At 39.8% G+C, this 17,576-nt stretch overlaps 1 protein-coding gene across 16 annotated transcripts in view; it reads right to left on the reverse strand.

Moving 5' to 3' along the window:
• KIF1B (kinesin family member 1B) overlaps positions 1-17,576 on the reverse strand; it is a 173,883-nt gene that overhangs the window by 82,088 nt on the left and 74,219 nt on the right. For all 16 annotated transcript variants that reach the window (XM_054556598.2, XM_063720047.1, XM_054556605.2 and 13 more), the window contains 7 exons: positions 9,639-9,718; positions 8,676-8,751; positions 5,642-5,721; positions 5,044-5,150; positions 4,140-4,223; positions 3,731-3,911; positions 3,555-3,627 (listed from right to left, as the gene is read on the reverse strand). In XM_054556598.2, the coding sequence (XP_054412573.1) occupies positions 3,555-3,627; positions 3,731-3,911; positions 4,140-4,223; positions 5,044-5,150; positions 5,642-5,721; positions 8,676-8,751; positions 9,639-9,718 (681 nt within the window). The remainder of the gene's footprint in view (positions 1-3,554; positions 3,628-3,730; positions 3,912-4,139; positions 4,224-5,043; positions 5,151-5,641; positions 5,722-8,675; positions 8,752-9,638; positions 9,719-17,576) is intronic.

Genomic DNA, 17,576 nt, shown 5'->3' on the forward strand with positions numbered 1-17,576 from the left:
TTTTTTTCTGGCTGTTTTTCTTTTCCTCTTCAAATTGCTTAAGGATGAAATGAATATTACCTAATTCGGGAAATGACAAGTATTCTAAGAATTGTTTTAATATCACGCTTAAGAGACAAAAGTTATCTTTGAACTCTAAAATAAAATATAAATAAGTCTACATAAATCCAAAAGAACTCAACTCAAGTTAAATCTAGCAGCCGTCATTTTCTTTCTTTCTAAAATACTGCCATTTTGACTCTGTAGAGTACGTCCTCTTTAAAGTTCAAATGTATCACCCTGTCACATATTGATGGTGATACTAAAAACTGGATGCAAAGTTTATATGATATAAATCCTATCTCCATGTCAAAAAAAGAATTTTTTATATTTATTTATTTATTTATATTATTATTATTATTATTATTATTATTATTATTATTATTTGAGACTGAGTCTAGCTTTATCGCCCAGGCTTGAGTGCAGTTGCGCGATCTCGGCTCACTGCAACCTCCGCCTGCTAGGTTCAAGCAATTCTTCTGCCTCAGCCTCCCAAGCAGCTGGGATTACAGGCACCCGCCACGACGTCCTGCTAATTTTTGTATTTTCAGTAGAGATGGGGTTTCACTATGTTGGCCAGGCTGGTCTCGAACTCCTGACCTCAAGTGATCTGCCAGCCCTGGCCTCCCAAAGTGCTGGGATTACAGGCATGAGCCACCGCGCCTGGCCAGATTTTTAAAATATTTGGATTCATTTATTAAGGAGTTGGAAAAGCTACTGAGGTCTGGTCAATTCACATGTCACAAAATGATCCTTCGGCTTTCATTAAATGCCAAATGCAAAGTAGGCCTCCTAAAGAGACTCTGCAAGGAACTTATGCAAATAAGAAGAGAGAAGATCCCAAAACTGTGTGTAAAAAGCAAGCACAGAAAGGACCAGTGTATCCCAGAGCACTAACTGAAGGAAATACTCAGCACCCTAACAATGTGATGCATTTGGGAACTATCAGAATAGAAAACTCATGAGCCTGAATTCCATTGTTTAATGCTGACATTATGCAAAAAATGATTACATGTGGTAAATATTAAATAAATATTTACTGATTAATAATTCCTTTGTATTCTCTCAATGTTTATTCACAGGGTGGATTAGAAATACATCTGTTAACTGACCAATACAGGGTAATATATAAAGACATTTTCCATTCAGTATTACTACTGGTAGATATTCTTCAGGCTAAAGTGTTAGAAATCAGCTCCTCCCTTAAGTCAAGAAATGAAAGTGGAACAGACAGACCTTTGAGAGGAAAGCAACTTCCTTGCTTTAAGAAGCTGCTCTTGAAATCCTGGCTTGCTTTCAGATACACAGAGCAAACAACAACCAGAATCTGATTATCTGCAGGGTATGTACATTCCCTAGAAACTAAATACGTCTTAGACATTCACTTTCTCTTTATTTAGTGGCCATCTTTATTTTAGGGCACAGAATGACCACCAACTCTTGGTTATGGACAGCACCAGGCATCCTTATTCTGCCGTGCTTAGTTATTCTAAGTGAGGTCCCAGGCCCAGCAGCATTGCCATCACCTAGGAGCTTGTTGGAAATGCACACTCAGGTCCCAACCCAGACTTACTCAATCAGTATCTACATTTTTTTTTTTTTTTTTGAGATGGAGTTAGGCTCTTGTTGCCCAGGCTAGAGTGCAATGGCGCAATATCGGCTCACTGCAACCTCCACCTCCCGGGTTCAAGCGGTTCTCTTGCCTCAGCCTCCTGCGTAGGTGGGATTACAGGCACCCGCCACCATGCCCAGCTACTTTTTTGTATTTTTAGTAGACATGGGGTTTCACTATGTTGGCCAGGCTGGTCTCAAACTCCTGACCTCAGGTGATCCACCCGCCTCGGCTTCCCAAAGTGCTGGGATTACAGGCGTAAGCCACCGCGCCCAGCCAAGTTTTGGTTTCCTCAACTGGAGGTAATATTACATATTTTACTTATACATATGCATAAGTAAACAAAGAGGGTTGTTTTGTTTTGAGGGTCAAATAAATTGATGGATGTTAACACTCTGTAAATTATAAAGCACTATACAAATACAAGGCATTATTGTTAATAATAGAGCTTAATTACACCTGTCCTCATTCGGTCTCTCACAGACCATCAGAGGCATGTTATTAGAATGTACTACATTATTAAGATAAAAGACTTCTTGTGTCACAAACCTTTCAAGCCACTAATCGCATCGTAGCTAGTTCTTTCCGTTTTCATTAAAAACTTAATGCTAAATAGGCCTCCTAAAGAGCCTCTGCTGGTAACACTGCTATTATCTTGCCCCAAACCCTTGATTTATTCTTACAATCCATTCTTTTTAGGGCTTTACTATAATTTACAAGATAACAAACTAACTGGTTTAATCCATGCCCATGCCTGAGAACTGAGGTACTCTGGAAGAGGTTGCTTTTGCTCAAGTCCTTCACGTTTCTGGCCCACTTAGCACTAGCCCCTTCTTCTCCAAAGCACAGAGCATGACTATAAGGCTGTAGTTTACATGCTGTATTTTATACTAAGGAAAGAAGCCAGTGCTTGAACTTTCTCCCTAATGCCCCCTTACCTTAAAAAAAAGATACGACTGAATCTTAAAAAATGAGAACTTCCTAAACTGCATCCACAGTATCCAAAGGTTAGTTATACTTTATTCTTACATATCAAATGAATGCTGAGAAGGTTCTTATAACCACAGCTTTGTTAACCAAAATTGGTTGTTTGGTTGGCTTTAAAATTGAAAATCTAACTAATGGATCAACTTATTTATTCATGAGATTCAGTTTCTATCAAATCTGGGAAATCAATTACCATTATAAAACGCTGAAGCCATTAGTATTATATCAATAGCTGGGACCTTACACAGACTTTCCAGCTGCTCACTCAAATCCTCCTTCCCTCAAAGGAAGCAGGCCTTCTGTCCTGTCCAGGCTGGGTATGCAGCCTCTGCTCCCACCGCTACCACACATGCCACTGAGAACCTGATTGAGAATTCAGACTCCATGCAGGGGAACAGGAAAGGAGTAACACATGCAACTGTGCAGCAACACTTTTAGACACAGTTTAACTTAAAAAAAAAAATCTGCCCAGCGTAAGAACAATCCCAAAGTCAGCCCAAGAGCAGAGAATTAGTACTATCGAGTGATCAGAAACAAAACCAAGGCAAACTCTCACCAAATTCAATATTCAGAGTAATTATCATTTAAAGAACCACCACTGAAGCAAATTCCAAAACGACTATCAAGAGGCAAAGGCTACCAGAGAAGCTCTATTTCCTTCAAAAGTATTTGGTTGTAGCAGAAGTAAAGATTTGGCTTTAAGACATAAAAAGCCCAAAAGAGTACCTCTGTGGACTATTTTTTCAGGCTAAGGCTACCGGGAGATTTAAGTTCATTCTCCATTAAGGAAATTAAAGAATAGTGCTTGGTATCATTGAGACAGAAGCAATTTGGGTGAGTGCTGCTCTGTGGAACAGGGAAAGTATGGGAACAAGCTACCCTTTTCCCAACAGTTTAGCAGATTCAGGACTCCTACCAGTCTCTGCTGCTCCAAAAGAAGATCTGCTTCTTCCTTCTCCTTTTTGTATAAGATCTCCATTTCCTGTAGCCTAAAAGTAAAAAAAAAAAAGAAAAAAAAAAATTCAAGAATGCTATTAATATTACATGTTTAAAAGAAGAAACAGTCATATGGGTTGTGTAACTGTGCATTACCTTTTCTCCATCTCTTGTTTCATATCAATTCCTTGTTTTTCCAGAAGCTCCCTCTGGGCAAATGTCCAGTCCACAGGCTCAGAGGGGGTCTCAGCAGAAGGAGTCTTCTCTCGCTCAGCTCGTGCTTGTTCCGGGTGGTTAAAGCGGAAAACATGGTTTTTACCCATGATGATACGGTTTCCTAGCACAAAACAGAAAAACAGGGTTAAGAAATAATTTTTTAAATATATAGTATCTATTTAATAACCTCACCCCTCCCTAATGTGAAAAGACAGCTTTCAGAGCTGTTGTTTTTACAAGAACAAAAATCCTAATGCTATTACTTCAGCCTTTAAACAGCCAAAAATTAAAAGTTGTCACAGAAGCCATATGCACATTGCTGAAGACGGCAAACCTCTCCCAGTCTCACCTGAGCGCAGCTGAACAGGCTGGGACACCCTCTTGCCATTTACGTAGGTTTCTGAGCGCTCACAGGGCTCTAAGGTCACGATAACTAAGAGGAACAAACACAAACTAATGTTATCATCACAAACTACTGGAATCAAATAATGGAAAGCAGTTGCTTATCAGGATTTGTGGTAAGTAGAATAAATCCCTGCAATCAATCAAGTGGCTGAAGTTGTCTATACAGTAGTTCATTTTGGGGTACCAGAAGTAGTCCCAATAGAAAAGGCTATCTGGGGCTATGGCTAACACAAGAACATTTAACTCTATTTGATAAACCTAAGAAGATGATAGGAAATATTAGTTTCAGTGATCTCTGACAGTTCAGTCAACAAAACTCAAAACCGTCAGAAATTGTAAGGATGAGACATAGGTTAATAACCAGAAACTAAAGACTGAAAAGCTAATATTTTGATTAAGGGGATGAGTGAATTATATAACAGAAAAATATCATTAAATTGTTGTTTTGTTAATAACCCAGGCAAAAATCAAGACTGACTTTTTCTTCCCTTTTAGATAAAAATAAATTCTGCTGGGTTAAGACTTAATGTCCTTCAAATCTCCTATTACCCAGGATATTTGCTATTTTCTTACTTTTCTATTAAATAATTAACATTCCAGACCAAGCCTAATTGCCTATGTCCTTCTCAGTTCTTGGCAGTAACAAAAAGGCTTCTTTTGTCCAAGCTATTTTCATGTAAAGTAGCCTTGTGCATCTCTGCATTCATAAGCAGCCCAGGTCTCTCCATTTTTCAGAATTAGATTGTATAAGAAAGTACTATTGATAGACAGAGAATACAAAGTCTTAAGGATTTCTCAGAATATAAAATGAAAATGTTGTTGCTGAAGCTCCAGCCAGGAATGCTCACCTTCCCCGCTGTTGTTTCTCTCACTCCGGAAGATACAATGCTCTTCTTTAATGTGAGCCCCGCTCAGCACTATGTCCTGGCGCCGCTCAGCATCTGCTTGGCCAACCCTGAACACAAGAGAAAGTGTTTCCCAGGGAAATTCAGACACAGAAAGCACTACAAACAATGAACCTCTTTATTCCAAAGAATATCCTTTGGTACGTACAAAAAAGGTATTGCTTTGTTGCATCAGAAGCTTTCAACTACGAATTTCTATCCTCACATATGATCAACCTCTCTACATCAGAATAAGAAACAAGGAGCACTGATATACCAATGTAACTCATACAGTATTATAAAGACATGAGTCAAATAAAATCCCTAAGGAATATATAGCTGTTAAAGGAAAAAAAAATTATTTAGGGTCTTCAGGGAAAAACTACATATTAACTGGCTCCACTGGCAAAAACACATTATTTGGAAAGAGAGGACAGTTTGTAACTATTTCAGACAAAAAATACAGCAAATCATTACATTAATTTTTTCAACCCCTTCCCTTTATTCAATTATCGAAGAGGGGGAAAAAACATGAAGTGACCAAAACAAGAAAGAAATATACCTTGTAATTCCATCTTTGATGTAATAAAGTAGGCACTCAGACATCAGTGGGTCTTCATTGAGGTTAACAAGATGTGGGGTCTGAAAGAGATTACAGATGATCAATTTGGAGCAGGGCACCATGAAAGAGCTGTGGTAACAACAGGGGCCTACAAGAGGCCAGGCTTCTCCAACTCTCCACAGAGCCTAGAGAAGGATTTCTTTTTATCCCTAGTTGCAGTTCCAAAATAAAGAGAAAACACTCTCTTCAGGCCTCACCAAATGGAACAAGTGCATTCTATTTTATTTTAATTAATTAACTAATTTGAGACAGAGTCTCGCTCTGTCTGGACTACAGTGGCATGATCTTGACTCACTGCAACCTCTGCCTTCCAGGTTCAAGTGATTCTCCTGCCTCAGCCTCCCAAGTAGCTGGGATTACAGGTGTTCTCCACCACGCCTGGCTAATTTTTCTATTTTTAGTGGAGACAGGGTTTCACCATGTTGGCCAGGCTGGTCTTGAGCTACTGACCTCAACTGACCCACCCTCCTTGGCCTCCCAAAGTGTTGGGACTATAGGAGTGAGCCACTGTGCCTGGCATTCCATTTTAAAACATGAGTTCTGGGATAAAAAAACAAGACCCAATTTTTGATAAGGTCAAAGCACAAGGAAAAAATGAGGACAGGCCAATTCTCTGAATGGAATAATTATAATTTTTGTAAATGCCTGGGTAAAAATCTCAAGAAATATTTACTTTTATTAAAATGTCCCCATACCCCCCTACCACTTCCCACTATAATTTTTATCAGTTCTTCTATGATCCCAGTTATTAATTTATTAGTCTTTACCTTAAAAGATTTTATTAGTCTTTACCTTAAAGAAAAAATTGAAATGACTGATATTCGATAATATAAACATCTTCTAACAATCCTCTTCATCTAACTCTAATATTTCTAAAATCTTTTTTAAAAAACCAACCTTCCTCAGTGAAAATAACCCACTGGAATCCAAAAATAAGTCACATGGTCTTGAGGCCAAAATCTACTCAAGAGAGTGTCAGCAAATGTGGAAGAATGAAAGAACAGTCAGATGAGGGGGTAGGAAAAGGAACTATAAAAGATGGTTAAAGAGAAATTTGAAAAACCTCCACATCTTCTCAACTAGCATCCACCTTTGTAGTTGAAGAACTTGACTGGTTTGAGAAAGTCAAAGCCCTTTGTGAGTAGCATTCTTTAAAGCACATCATGATTTGAAAAATGGAATCTCAGAAACAGGTCCTAAGACTGAGTTTGGATGTGGTCACTGGTATATCCCTTCCTTTCATGAAGAAGTCTAGAAAGCTAAAGCAAGATGGGTAAAATTAAAGTAAGAAAAAGCTTTGGAAGCAGAGATCTCACTCTGGAATTCCATGCAGTTTACATCTCAACATTTGTTCAAGTTATTTATGATTTATGTTAAATGCATAATATTTTCACTAGTTATTATAATAAAAATTTTCCAGCCAGGCACAGTGGCTCATGCCTGTAATCCCAGCACTTTGGGAGGCCGAAGTGGGCGGATCACGAAGTCAAGAGATCAAGACCACCCTGGCCAACATGGTGAAACCCTGTCTCTACTAAAAATACAAAAATTAGCTGGGCGTGGTGGCATGTGCCTGCAGTCCAGCTACTTGGGAGGCTGAGGCAGGAGAATCGCTTGAACCCGGGAGGCGGAGGTTGCAGTGAGCCAAGATCACACCACTGCAGTCCAGCCTGGTGACAGAGCGAGACTCTGTCTCAAAAAAAAAAAAAAAAATTCCTCACAGTTTTTAACACTGTAAGATGTTATAAAATACCTTTATTAGATATATGCATAGGCACAATTAAATTCTACCAAAACTGTAACTGCTAAAATCTATATAATCCTAAGTAACATATCTGAATAAATACATGCCTTACTGAAGGAAAAACTATTAAAACTGTGAAAATCACTAACCTTTCATAATATAAACATATAAATACTTACTGTTCTATTCTACAATATTTATCTAAAATGTCTTTACATCACTCTTTTCTGTTGAAAATAACACATTGGAATTTGAAAAAAAAAAAAAAGTTATGTGGCCAGGATAAAAAAACCTAACCAGAAGAATTGTAGTGAAAACCACAGGAATATTTCATATCACATAAAAGTACCAATTCAAAACTCACCACCCCTTGTATCCTAACTTAGAGAGATCATCAACAGAACCTATGCATAAAGATGTTTAAGTCTCCAATAGCCAATGTGAGGTCACTTGAAATAAAGGACCATTTACTAGTGGCATAAAATACATGCTTTGTACATCGATATATGTTCTCCTATTCTCTGATACATAAGCACACAAAATAACCATTTGACAGTCATTTTCTAGTATCCAACAAGACGTTGCAACTTAGTTTAAGAAAAAAACAAAAAAACCCTTACTATTCTAATTAGCTAAAAGCTACCTACTTTATAACTATGATTATGTAAAAAGGAAGGTAACTATTGGAGACACTTTAAAAAATGAAGAAGGAAGCAGAGGAGTCTAGAAGGATAGGGACAGGAATTGCCTTACTCAGTACAATGGCTGTCTATAATACGAATTGCAGAAGCCAATGGAAGCACTATTATTCTCCACAAACCTGTACAGCTGAAATTGGTTCCAAAAAATTATAAAGCAGGGTAGACGACTTCTGTGGGAAAATCTACATGAAAGAGTAGCCAAAACTGAAAGTATGCTAGGTTAGGCTGGGAATTTAAGAGAAAGCAACAAATAAAGATGACTAAACAAACTGAATCATGGCCAAAAGTTACAGACATATTGCCTTAGGTTTTTTCTTTTGTAAATAGTAAACAAGATAGGCATTTTAGAAATAGGCTGCCTTTGTACTATAAGACCATGCTCTAAGATGAAATCAGAAATATCTGAAATTAAGGCAAGTATCAAGATAATAAGGGGGAGAGTAGGTCCTGAAAGACATGAAGTGCCCCAGTAACAAAGACAAACAAAAAGTGTCTCTGTCTGATTAGGTTTCACAACATTGTTTCCTACCTTTTTAGGTGAGAAAACTCCTAGGGTTCCTCCATCTTCCCGAATGGCAACTCCCATCTCAGCCAACAAAGCCTCTCTAGGAAAAAAACAGGTATATCAGAATACTAATACCAAAATGTCAATTAAATCAGTCTAATATGAATTGGAAAATAAAGCCTGCAAAGCAAAAACAACTGGCCATGTTTATAGCCAATAATGCAAACATAAAATAATGTGCTTATCTCATCATTAATGAGAAGTTATTTCTAAAAGCAACATCACATTCAAAATAAATTAACTCTTGCTTTGTTAGAGTTATATTCACTGAGATGAGAACTTTGTCTCAACTGACTTTGGGATAGTCAATAATTCATAAATGATATGCGTATTAATATAAAAAAGAAAAGAAGAGGCTATTCCTTTTTTTTTTTTGAGACAGAGTCTTGCTCTGTCACCCAGGCTGGAGTCCAGTGGCACCATCTCGGCTCACTACAAGCTCTGCCTCCCAGGTTCACGCCATTCTCCTGCCTCAGCCTCCCGAGTAGCTGGGACTACAGGCGACCATTACCAGGCCCGGCTAATTTTTTTTGCATTTTTAGTAGAGATGGGATTTCACCATGCTAGCCAGGATGATCTCGATCTCCTGACCTCATGATCCGCCCACCTCAGCCTCCCAAAGTGCTGGGATTACAGGCATGAGCCATCCCGCCTGGCCAAAATGTTCCATTTTTTATGAATCTCTAGCAACATGTAATATGGTAACTATTAAACCTGTGACTCCCTAGATAATATTTAAATATATAGATGTCATTTCAAAGCATAAATTCAACTGGCCATAAATCCCTGTCCATTTTTTTTGGTTTCGTTTTGTGTTTTAGAAGGGCAGATTCTTTGATTTTAATTTATATTTTATCTTTTCTTACAATAAAGTAACCCACATCCCCTCGAAAACTTAGAAACATTTCCAGATTTTAACCTCCTGACCTCTCCATTCTGATGGCCTCTGTTTTACGAAGCTTCTCTTCCCAAGTTTCATTCAACTCAGCAATGATCTTCTCTGATTCCTAAGGAAGGAAGTGCACAGTTAAAGGGGCAAAGAGTCTTATAATTTAACATACCATGCTAGAAAAGCAAGAAGCAAATCATGCCCTTTGAGGATACAGGCCAGAATTAAATGTAAAGAGATTTTTCTTTTATTAATATGTAAGATAAGAATCATAAAGATTAGACCTAAAACTAAATCAACCCAAACAAATAAATCCTCCAAGTCTTTTTTTTTTTTTTTTTTGAGATGGAGTCTTCCTTTGTCACCAGGCTGCAGTGGCGCGATCTCAGCTCACTGCAACCTCACCTCTGGGGTTCAAGTGATTCTCCTGCCTCAGCCTCCCGAGTAGCTGGGACTACAGGCACGTACCACCACACCCAGTCAATTTTTGTATTTTTAGTAGAGATTGGGTTTCACCATGTTGGCCAGGATGGTCTCAAGCTCTTGACCTCGTGATCCACGTGGGCGTGGTGGCAGGCACCTGTAATCCCAGCTACTTGGGAGGCTGAGGAAGGAGAATGGCATGAACCTGGGAGGCAGAGCTTGCAGCAAGCCGAGATTGCACCACTGCATTGCAGCCTGGGCAACAGAGTGAGACTCCGTCTCAAAAAAAGAAAAAAAGAATAAAGTTCCCAAACGTATTTACTGCTTTTGTTTCACTACAATTTCGCCATAACACACCAACCTCCTGAACACAACCCAGCAGTCAACATAGAAAGGTTTAGTATTAAATCGCATCTGAAGACACACAGCCACTGAAGTGAAAATTTACCAATCACTTGCTGAGTGTTTACACTTATATAAATATAAGAACCTAATGCATATAGGGTTTAAAACCTAGATAACGGGTTGATAGGGGCAGCAAACCACCATGGCACATGTATTCCTATGTAACAAGCCTGCACATTCTGCACATGCATCCTGTAACATAAAGTAAAATTAAAAAAATAAATTAATTAAATTTAATTTAAAAAGAACCAAAACATGTTTCCTGCTCTCAAGGAGGTTACTATATACTAGAGAGAGAGAGAAGTAAGTGATGATTTATTCATTCAATACTTATATACAACCCCATTACATATCAAGCCTTCTTCAAGGCACCTATGGATATGGCAGAGAACAAAATCTCTGCCTTCATAAGATTTACATTGCAGTAAGGAGCCTGATATAATCCTATTTATTTATTTATTTATTTTATTTGTTTGTTTGTCTGAGACAGAGTCTCATTCTGTCGTCCAGGCTAGCGTACAGTTGTGCGATCTCGGCTCACTGCAACTTCCACCTCCCAGGTTCAAGCGATTCTCCTGTCCCAGCCTCCTGAGTAGCTGGGACTGCAGGTGCACACCACTATGTCCGGCAAGTTTTTGTATTTTTAGTAGATATGAGGTTTCACCATATTGGTCAGGCTGGTCTTGAACTCCTGACCTCAGGTGATCCGCCCGCTTCAGCCTCCCAAAGTGCTGGGATTACAGGTGTGATCCACCATGCCCTGCCATGATATAATGCATTTTAATCAATAAGTACACAGTATGTCAGATAGAGGCAAGTGCTCCAGACAAAAATAAAGCAACAAAAGGCAAGAACACATGGGGAAGAGTAGGTGAGGGAGCAATCTAAAGTGAGGTTGTCAGGACAGGCCTCACAGACTCAATGATATGTGAGCAGAGATCAAAGAAGAGCAGAAGCTGCCATGTGGGGGTATGCTGAGAGTGGGAAAGTACCCGGAGTTTTCTACGAATAATGTGTTGCTAGAGCAGCATGTCTGAGGACTGAGAACGAATACAGTAGGAGATAAGAGAACAGTGTACTAAGAGCTAGAACTGGAGTATTCATAGGTCTCTGTAACATGGGTGAATCAAGGCTGAGTGAGGCCCAGACAGAGAAATGGACAAGTAGCAATTAGGCAAAGAACGGAAGGAAAAGGAGTACAAAAAAGGGGGACGAGCACATGCCAAAACAGGTGAAAATGCTGGTCATGCAGACGAAGTAAGAAAGTCAGATGATGATAATGAAATGATAGTAATGATGCTAGTAGTGATTAACAAGGAAAAGTGTTATAGTTCATCAAACACTTCAATGTATGATTCATATGGTAACAGGTTACTAATGAAGCCTGTGACCCCAAAACATAAATATCTACACAGAAAGGACTTGTGAGTAATAAACCTTAAGTTGTCTAGTGTTTGGCTTTCTGGATCTCTTGGACTTCCAGAATATTACATGACTGGATGTCACCTCAAAACAAAAAACATACCAAAGCCAAGGCAAGGGAACACGTGAAAAAAGCAAGAGTAAAGATTCAAGGCAGCAGGTGCAAAAGCAAAGTAGTATATGAGTTTGGTGGAACAAATAGGAGGGTATGATTTAAAATAAAATTTAAAAAAAAGAAAAAGAAAGATGAAGAACAACAACAACCAGCAAAGGTAGGCAAAAAGCAGAACAGATGAAAGAAGGAACCTGGGCATCAGTAAGGTTTACATCAAGGCAGCCATGTAGGAGGTACTTTTTCAGGAAAGAGTTATACTTACAAGGTGGAAGAAGCTAGAACCAGTCTGCAGTTGGGGGTGGCAAGTGACAAAAACCACCTGAAATGGCTCTCATTAGGCTTCAGAAGACACACAGAGGCTGAAAGGCTAAAACAGCTACCTGAATGGCATCTCTATACAGCCCTCAGCAGGCATGATTACCATGCAGTGCACGTGCTGCTCTACAAGCAGGGAACAAAAGTGTCATACTACAGGGCCAGCGAGCAAGACAAATCCACACAATTCCCTAAGGAGTGAGAAGGCCAAGAACCAAGTTTTCAATAGTTTATCTATAAAGCACCACAAAAGTTATTCAACAACCACTAAGAGTGGTGTTAAATGCTTCTGCGTAAGTGAGCTATGACTGTACCACTGGACTCCAGCCTGAGCAACACAGTGAGCCCCTCTTTAAAAAAGAAAATGCTTTTGCATATGACTGCTTTTTTTCTTTTTTTCTTTTCCTCCCAGCCCCACCCTGAATATGATTTTAAATAGGCAAATACAAGACAAGCTGATGATATAAACTACATAATTTTAAGGTCTATTAAAGATAGCTGGGTAGAAATCTATACAATCTTCTCAAAGTGAAAACCTTTAACAAACAGGACAACAGGATGCACCCGACCTAAACAAGGCATCTTGACTAGTACTTATTATAGTACTAACCACAACAAACCACTGTTGATTATGGAATACAAACTGACATATGAGAAATTTTAAAAATATTTCTTCCTAGTTGATTACCTTCAGAAAAAGGTTATTTCAGAGCAGAGGATTATCTGGTCATATTAAAGCCATCCTATTTTGGGGCAACTGTAGAACTCACTCTAAGAAAGCAAAATTACTGTCTAGGAATCCTCTTACCATTTTGCAGCCAACTCTAATATGACTTATCTAATTTTACTTACCAACTGAAGGGTAAATCAGAACATGATTCCTTTGCAGAAAAGAGATTTAATGAGTAAGGTACAACTTTTATTTTTATTACAATTTTCAGCTGCAATTTTTAGGTTGTCTAGAAAGCTATTTTTAAAAACTTTGAGGGAAACTTGGAGAAAATAATAACTGTGAGTCACATTAGCACAACTTCAGGGCTGAAAAAAGCCTGCAAAATCATTTATTCTGGAACCATTCTCGAGATAAGAAAACTGGACCAGAGACAGGAGTTCAAGATCAGCTGGCTAACATGGCGAAACCCCATCTCTACTAAAAATACACAAATTAGCTGGGCGCAGTGGCATGCACCTGTAGTCCCAGTTACTTGGGAGGCTGAAGCAGGAGATTCGCTTGAACCTGGAAGGCAGAGGTTGCACTGAGCCAAGATGGTGCCACTGCGTTCCAACAGACCAGAGAAGCTAAGTGAGCCCACACTACTCACTGAGACAGGTCTAGAGCTATTTGCTGACTCACTGTTCTTTCTTCAAATAAAACAGGATCAACAGGCTTTCAAGTAAATGTTCTATGAAACAGTTCACCCTAAGTTAAGAAAAAGTGAAGCATATTCTGTTCAAGGCTGAGTAGCAAACTTAGTATAAATAGGGAAGCCAAGTGCAAAACAGCATTCAGTCTCAGGAGCATCAACTCATTCTGCTGGCAGGTAGGCATGCTGGTGTCCAGGGCTTCCCATACCCCACTCTAGGGGCCTAATGTAAGATGAACTTGAAATGTGGATTCATGGTTCAGAAATGAGGGGTTGAGGAGATAAACCTTTAATCCTCCTTTCTTTGAAAAAAAAAAAAAAAATTCCAAAAAACAGAGGGACACCAGGAACTCTTCTTTAAGCTCCAAGGAATGCCGGGCTCAGGTGTCATTCACTCTTTGGTCTCACGTCATATCTGTCTGCATCTCTAGTTATTTCTACAGCACTGGTTAATAAATTATGTTCATACAGATGAACAATTTAATCTCTTCTTGATGATTCAGTTAAGGAAACAGAGAAATCACCAGGACAAGTCAGAAATATTTCCATGAAAAACACTTACTACACAGAACATTTGTTGAAGCCATTGAATCACCAAGGTTTTACTGTACTGAACATAGCATGCTTCCTAAGTGGGTTCCAAATGTGGCCCTTGGGCTGCTTGGCACAGCATTTGCCCTTGCCTGCTTCTGTAATGGGTATTTGTGGATATTTACAGGCTAAGCCTAAGCAACAGCACTCACAGTACTGACTGTGATGCCAGACTAATAAACACGAGAGCTGTGGCTACAGCTGCATGTTTAAAACCTTATTTGACAGGAAGACCTGGCATGGTGGCTTATGCTTGTAATCCCAGCACTTTGGGAGGCCGAGGCAGGCAGATCACCTGTAGTCAGAAGTTTGAGACTGGCCTGGCCAACATGGCGAAACCCCGTCTCTACTAAAAATACAAAAATTAGCCAGATGGGGTGGTGCACGCCTGTAATCCCAGCTTCTCAGAAGGCCGAGGCAGGGTGCACGCCTGTAATCCCAGCTTCTCACAAGGCCGAGGCAGGAGAATTGCTTGAACCTGGGAGGCGGAGGTTGCGGTGAGCCGAGATCGCGTCACTGCACTCCAGCCTGGGCAACAGAGCAAGACTCCGTCTCAAAAAAAAAAAAAAAAAAAAGATATTTACAATGGTGTGACATGAGTACCTAACATATGGAAAAAGGCTATTCAGTGAACAAAGCCACAGCAACATCGTGTGTAAAAACAGTATCCAATCAACTGACCTTTTTTAAAGTCAAAAAGAAACTAAGGGAAATAAAATGTTAGGAAAATAAACTAACCTCCTCTATTGCTGTTTTCCATTATAATATTTTTCTCCTGCAGCACCATGCCTTAGGAACCCAGTTCCTAGATATTCTCAAGCATTTCTACTGCACAACCATTACCCTGGCGCTATGGATGAAAGATGTTATCTGCCTGCAGCATTAAAATGCAGGTCTGCCCGAAAGGAATTCTCACCATTCACAAAATAAGAGTAGAACTAAGGTGCTTATGCTTCAGTGAACTACCACACTGCATTAAAAACTCAAGACAACACAAAACCCTAAGGAAGCTGTTTTCTTTCTAGAATAAAACTAGGGAAAACAGAAGAGTTCTTTATTTTGGCCTAAGGAAGAATTAAAACAGAGAAATTTGTTTTCTGATTGAAGTTAATAGTTTTGTTTTGTCTTGCTTTAGTGGGACATAGGGAAGTTGGAGGGAGAGTTCCCTGAATAATGACAGTGTTATTTCCTAGAAATGATTTGGAAGACACTGGGTAACCTGAATCTTGAAGAGTCTGGTTAATGTCTTGACTCCTAACATGTGACATTATTTTCAATTGGTCCCACTTGGCAGTTAGGGAGAAATTTCTCCTTTACATCAAGAGGAATGTCATAGGAAAGGGTAATCTCAAGTGTATGCGCTAAGGCTTTAATAAGCAAATAGTTAAGACTTAAGATCCCCAAAGAAAAAGAACATTTTATATTAAGGACTCAGTTAAGTGGGAGTTTTACTTCTCATTCCCAAGGAGCTCCCTATTTCTCACTCTGGCTCTGAAAAGAGCCCTGCAAAGCAACATGGTCACTGACGCCTATTGTGAGAAAATGTGTGAACGGAGTCTCACCACTCCTCTTCACTAAGGTCTTTAGTAAAATTTCAAAGTCAATTTCACCAACAGCAAAAGTTACCCGGCAGCCTACAACATTTAATGGAAAGATTTCTCACTCCTTCTCCCTTTGCTAGGTGTTGCAGAACTTCACTCACTTTCCACTTACATGTTCTGAAGGAAGAAACAAACACATTATTTTTGTTTGTTTCCTTTTTTTTTTTTTTTTTTTTTTTTGAGATGGAGTCTTGCTCTGTTGCCCAGGCTGGAGGGCATTGGTGCTATCTTAGCTCACTGTAACCTCCGCCTCCTGGGTTCAAGGGATTCTCCTGCCTCAGCTTCCCAAGTGGCTGGGACTACAGATGCACGCCACCACACCCGGCTAATTTTTCTATTTTTATTTATTTATTTTCTGAGACAGAGTCTCACTCTGCCGCCCAGACTGGAGTGCAATGGCACAATCTCCAGGCTGTGCAACCTCCGCCTCCCAAGTTCAAGTGATTCTTGTGCCTCACTCTCCAAGCAGCTGGGATTACAGGCGTGTGCCACCATGCTTGGCTAATTTGCTTATTTTTAGTTAAGATGGGGTTTCACCATGTTGGCCAGGCTGGTCTTGAACTCCCGACCTTAAGTGATCTGCTTGCCTCAGCCTCCCAAAGTGCTGGGATTACAGGCATGAGCCACTGAGCCCGGCTTAATTTTTTTGTATTTTTAGTAGAGATGGGGTTTCGCTGTTGGCCAGGCGGGTCTTGAACTCCTGACCTCAGATGATCCGCCCACCTTGGCCTCCCAAAGTGCTGGAATTACAGGCGTGAGCTACTGTACCCAGCCTTATTTTTGTTTCTAAAGCATGTTTTTTTGAGATAGAGTCTTGCTCTGTCACTCAGGCTGGAGTGCAGCAGTACAATCAGCTCACTGCAGCCTTAAACTCCTGAGCTAAAATGATCCTCCTGCCTCAGCCTCCCAAAGTACTGGGTTTACAGGTGTGAGCCACCATGCCCGGCCCACACTGTACTTTTGAAGTAAGTAAAATGTCAAGGGAAAAGGTAGGCTGATTAAGAAAGAAAAAGTAGAACCTCTTTCTTCATATAAAATCTTTTTCAGCCTCACATGAAAATTAAAATGAAAGCATCTGACATATTCAATTATCAAGCTTAATTCACTTTAGTGTTAAAGAGTTTTTCAGCAAGCCTTTTACCTATTAAATGTGTCAATGTGTCACTGTTCTCTATCGTCCTTGCATGAGTGGCAGTCAAGGGGAATACCAAGTGACTGTGAAGAGGACTGCTGGCTGGCAGCATGACTGCAACTTCTCAGACTCTTAAAAAGTGTTTTTTGTCCTCCCCGTGTCCCCTACCCTAGCACTCTTGAACACAATGGCTAAAAGGTATGGGTCAAACTATCTTCCTGGAGGTGACAAGTAGGGAAAGAAAAAATATTTGCTTCAAAGCAGATGATGCTGTCACAGTCATTCGATGGGTGGTAGGATTCCTGCACAGCTTTCAGCACTGCAGGTGACAACTGTCTGTGCATTGAATTAATTGAGGAGGAAGAGAAGCAGCTATGAGTCAGAAGGCTCTGCTGCTCTTAACTTTCATATTCATACAAAGAGATAAGATCGAACCTGACAGAGCCAGCAAGGGGCTGGGAAATACCACCAACAGCAAAGCTGGGAGCCATAGGCCAGTAATCTGTATACATGCAGCACTATGGCCCTGTGACCCCATGGGTACCAGCGTAGGAGGAGATAACCTTCCTGTACAGTAATCATAGGGTATCAAGGCTTTCTGTGAACTT

The sequence above is a fragment of the Pongo abelii genome, chromosome 1 (genome assembly GCF_028885655.2).
Source record: "Pongo abelii isolate AG06213 chromosome 1, NHGRI_mPonAbe1-v2.0_pri, whole genome shotgun sequence".
NCBI classification, from domain to species: Eukaryota; Metazoa; Chordata; class Mammalia; order Primates; family Hominidae; genus Pongo; species Pongo abelii.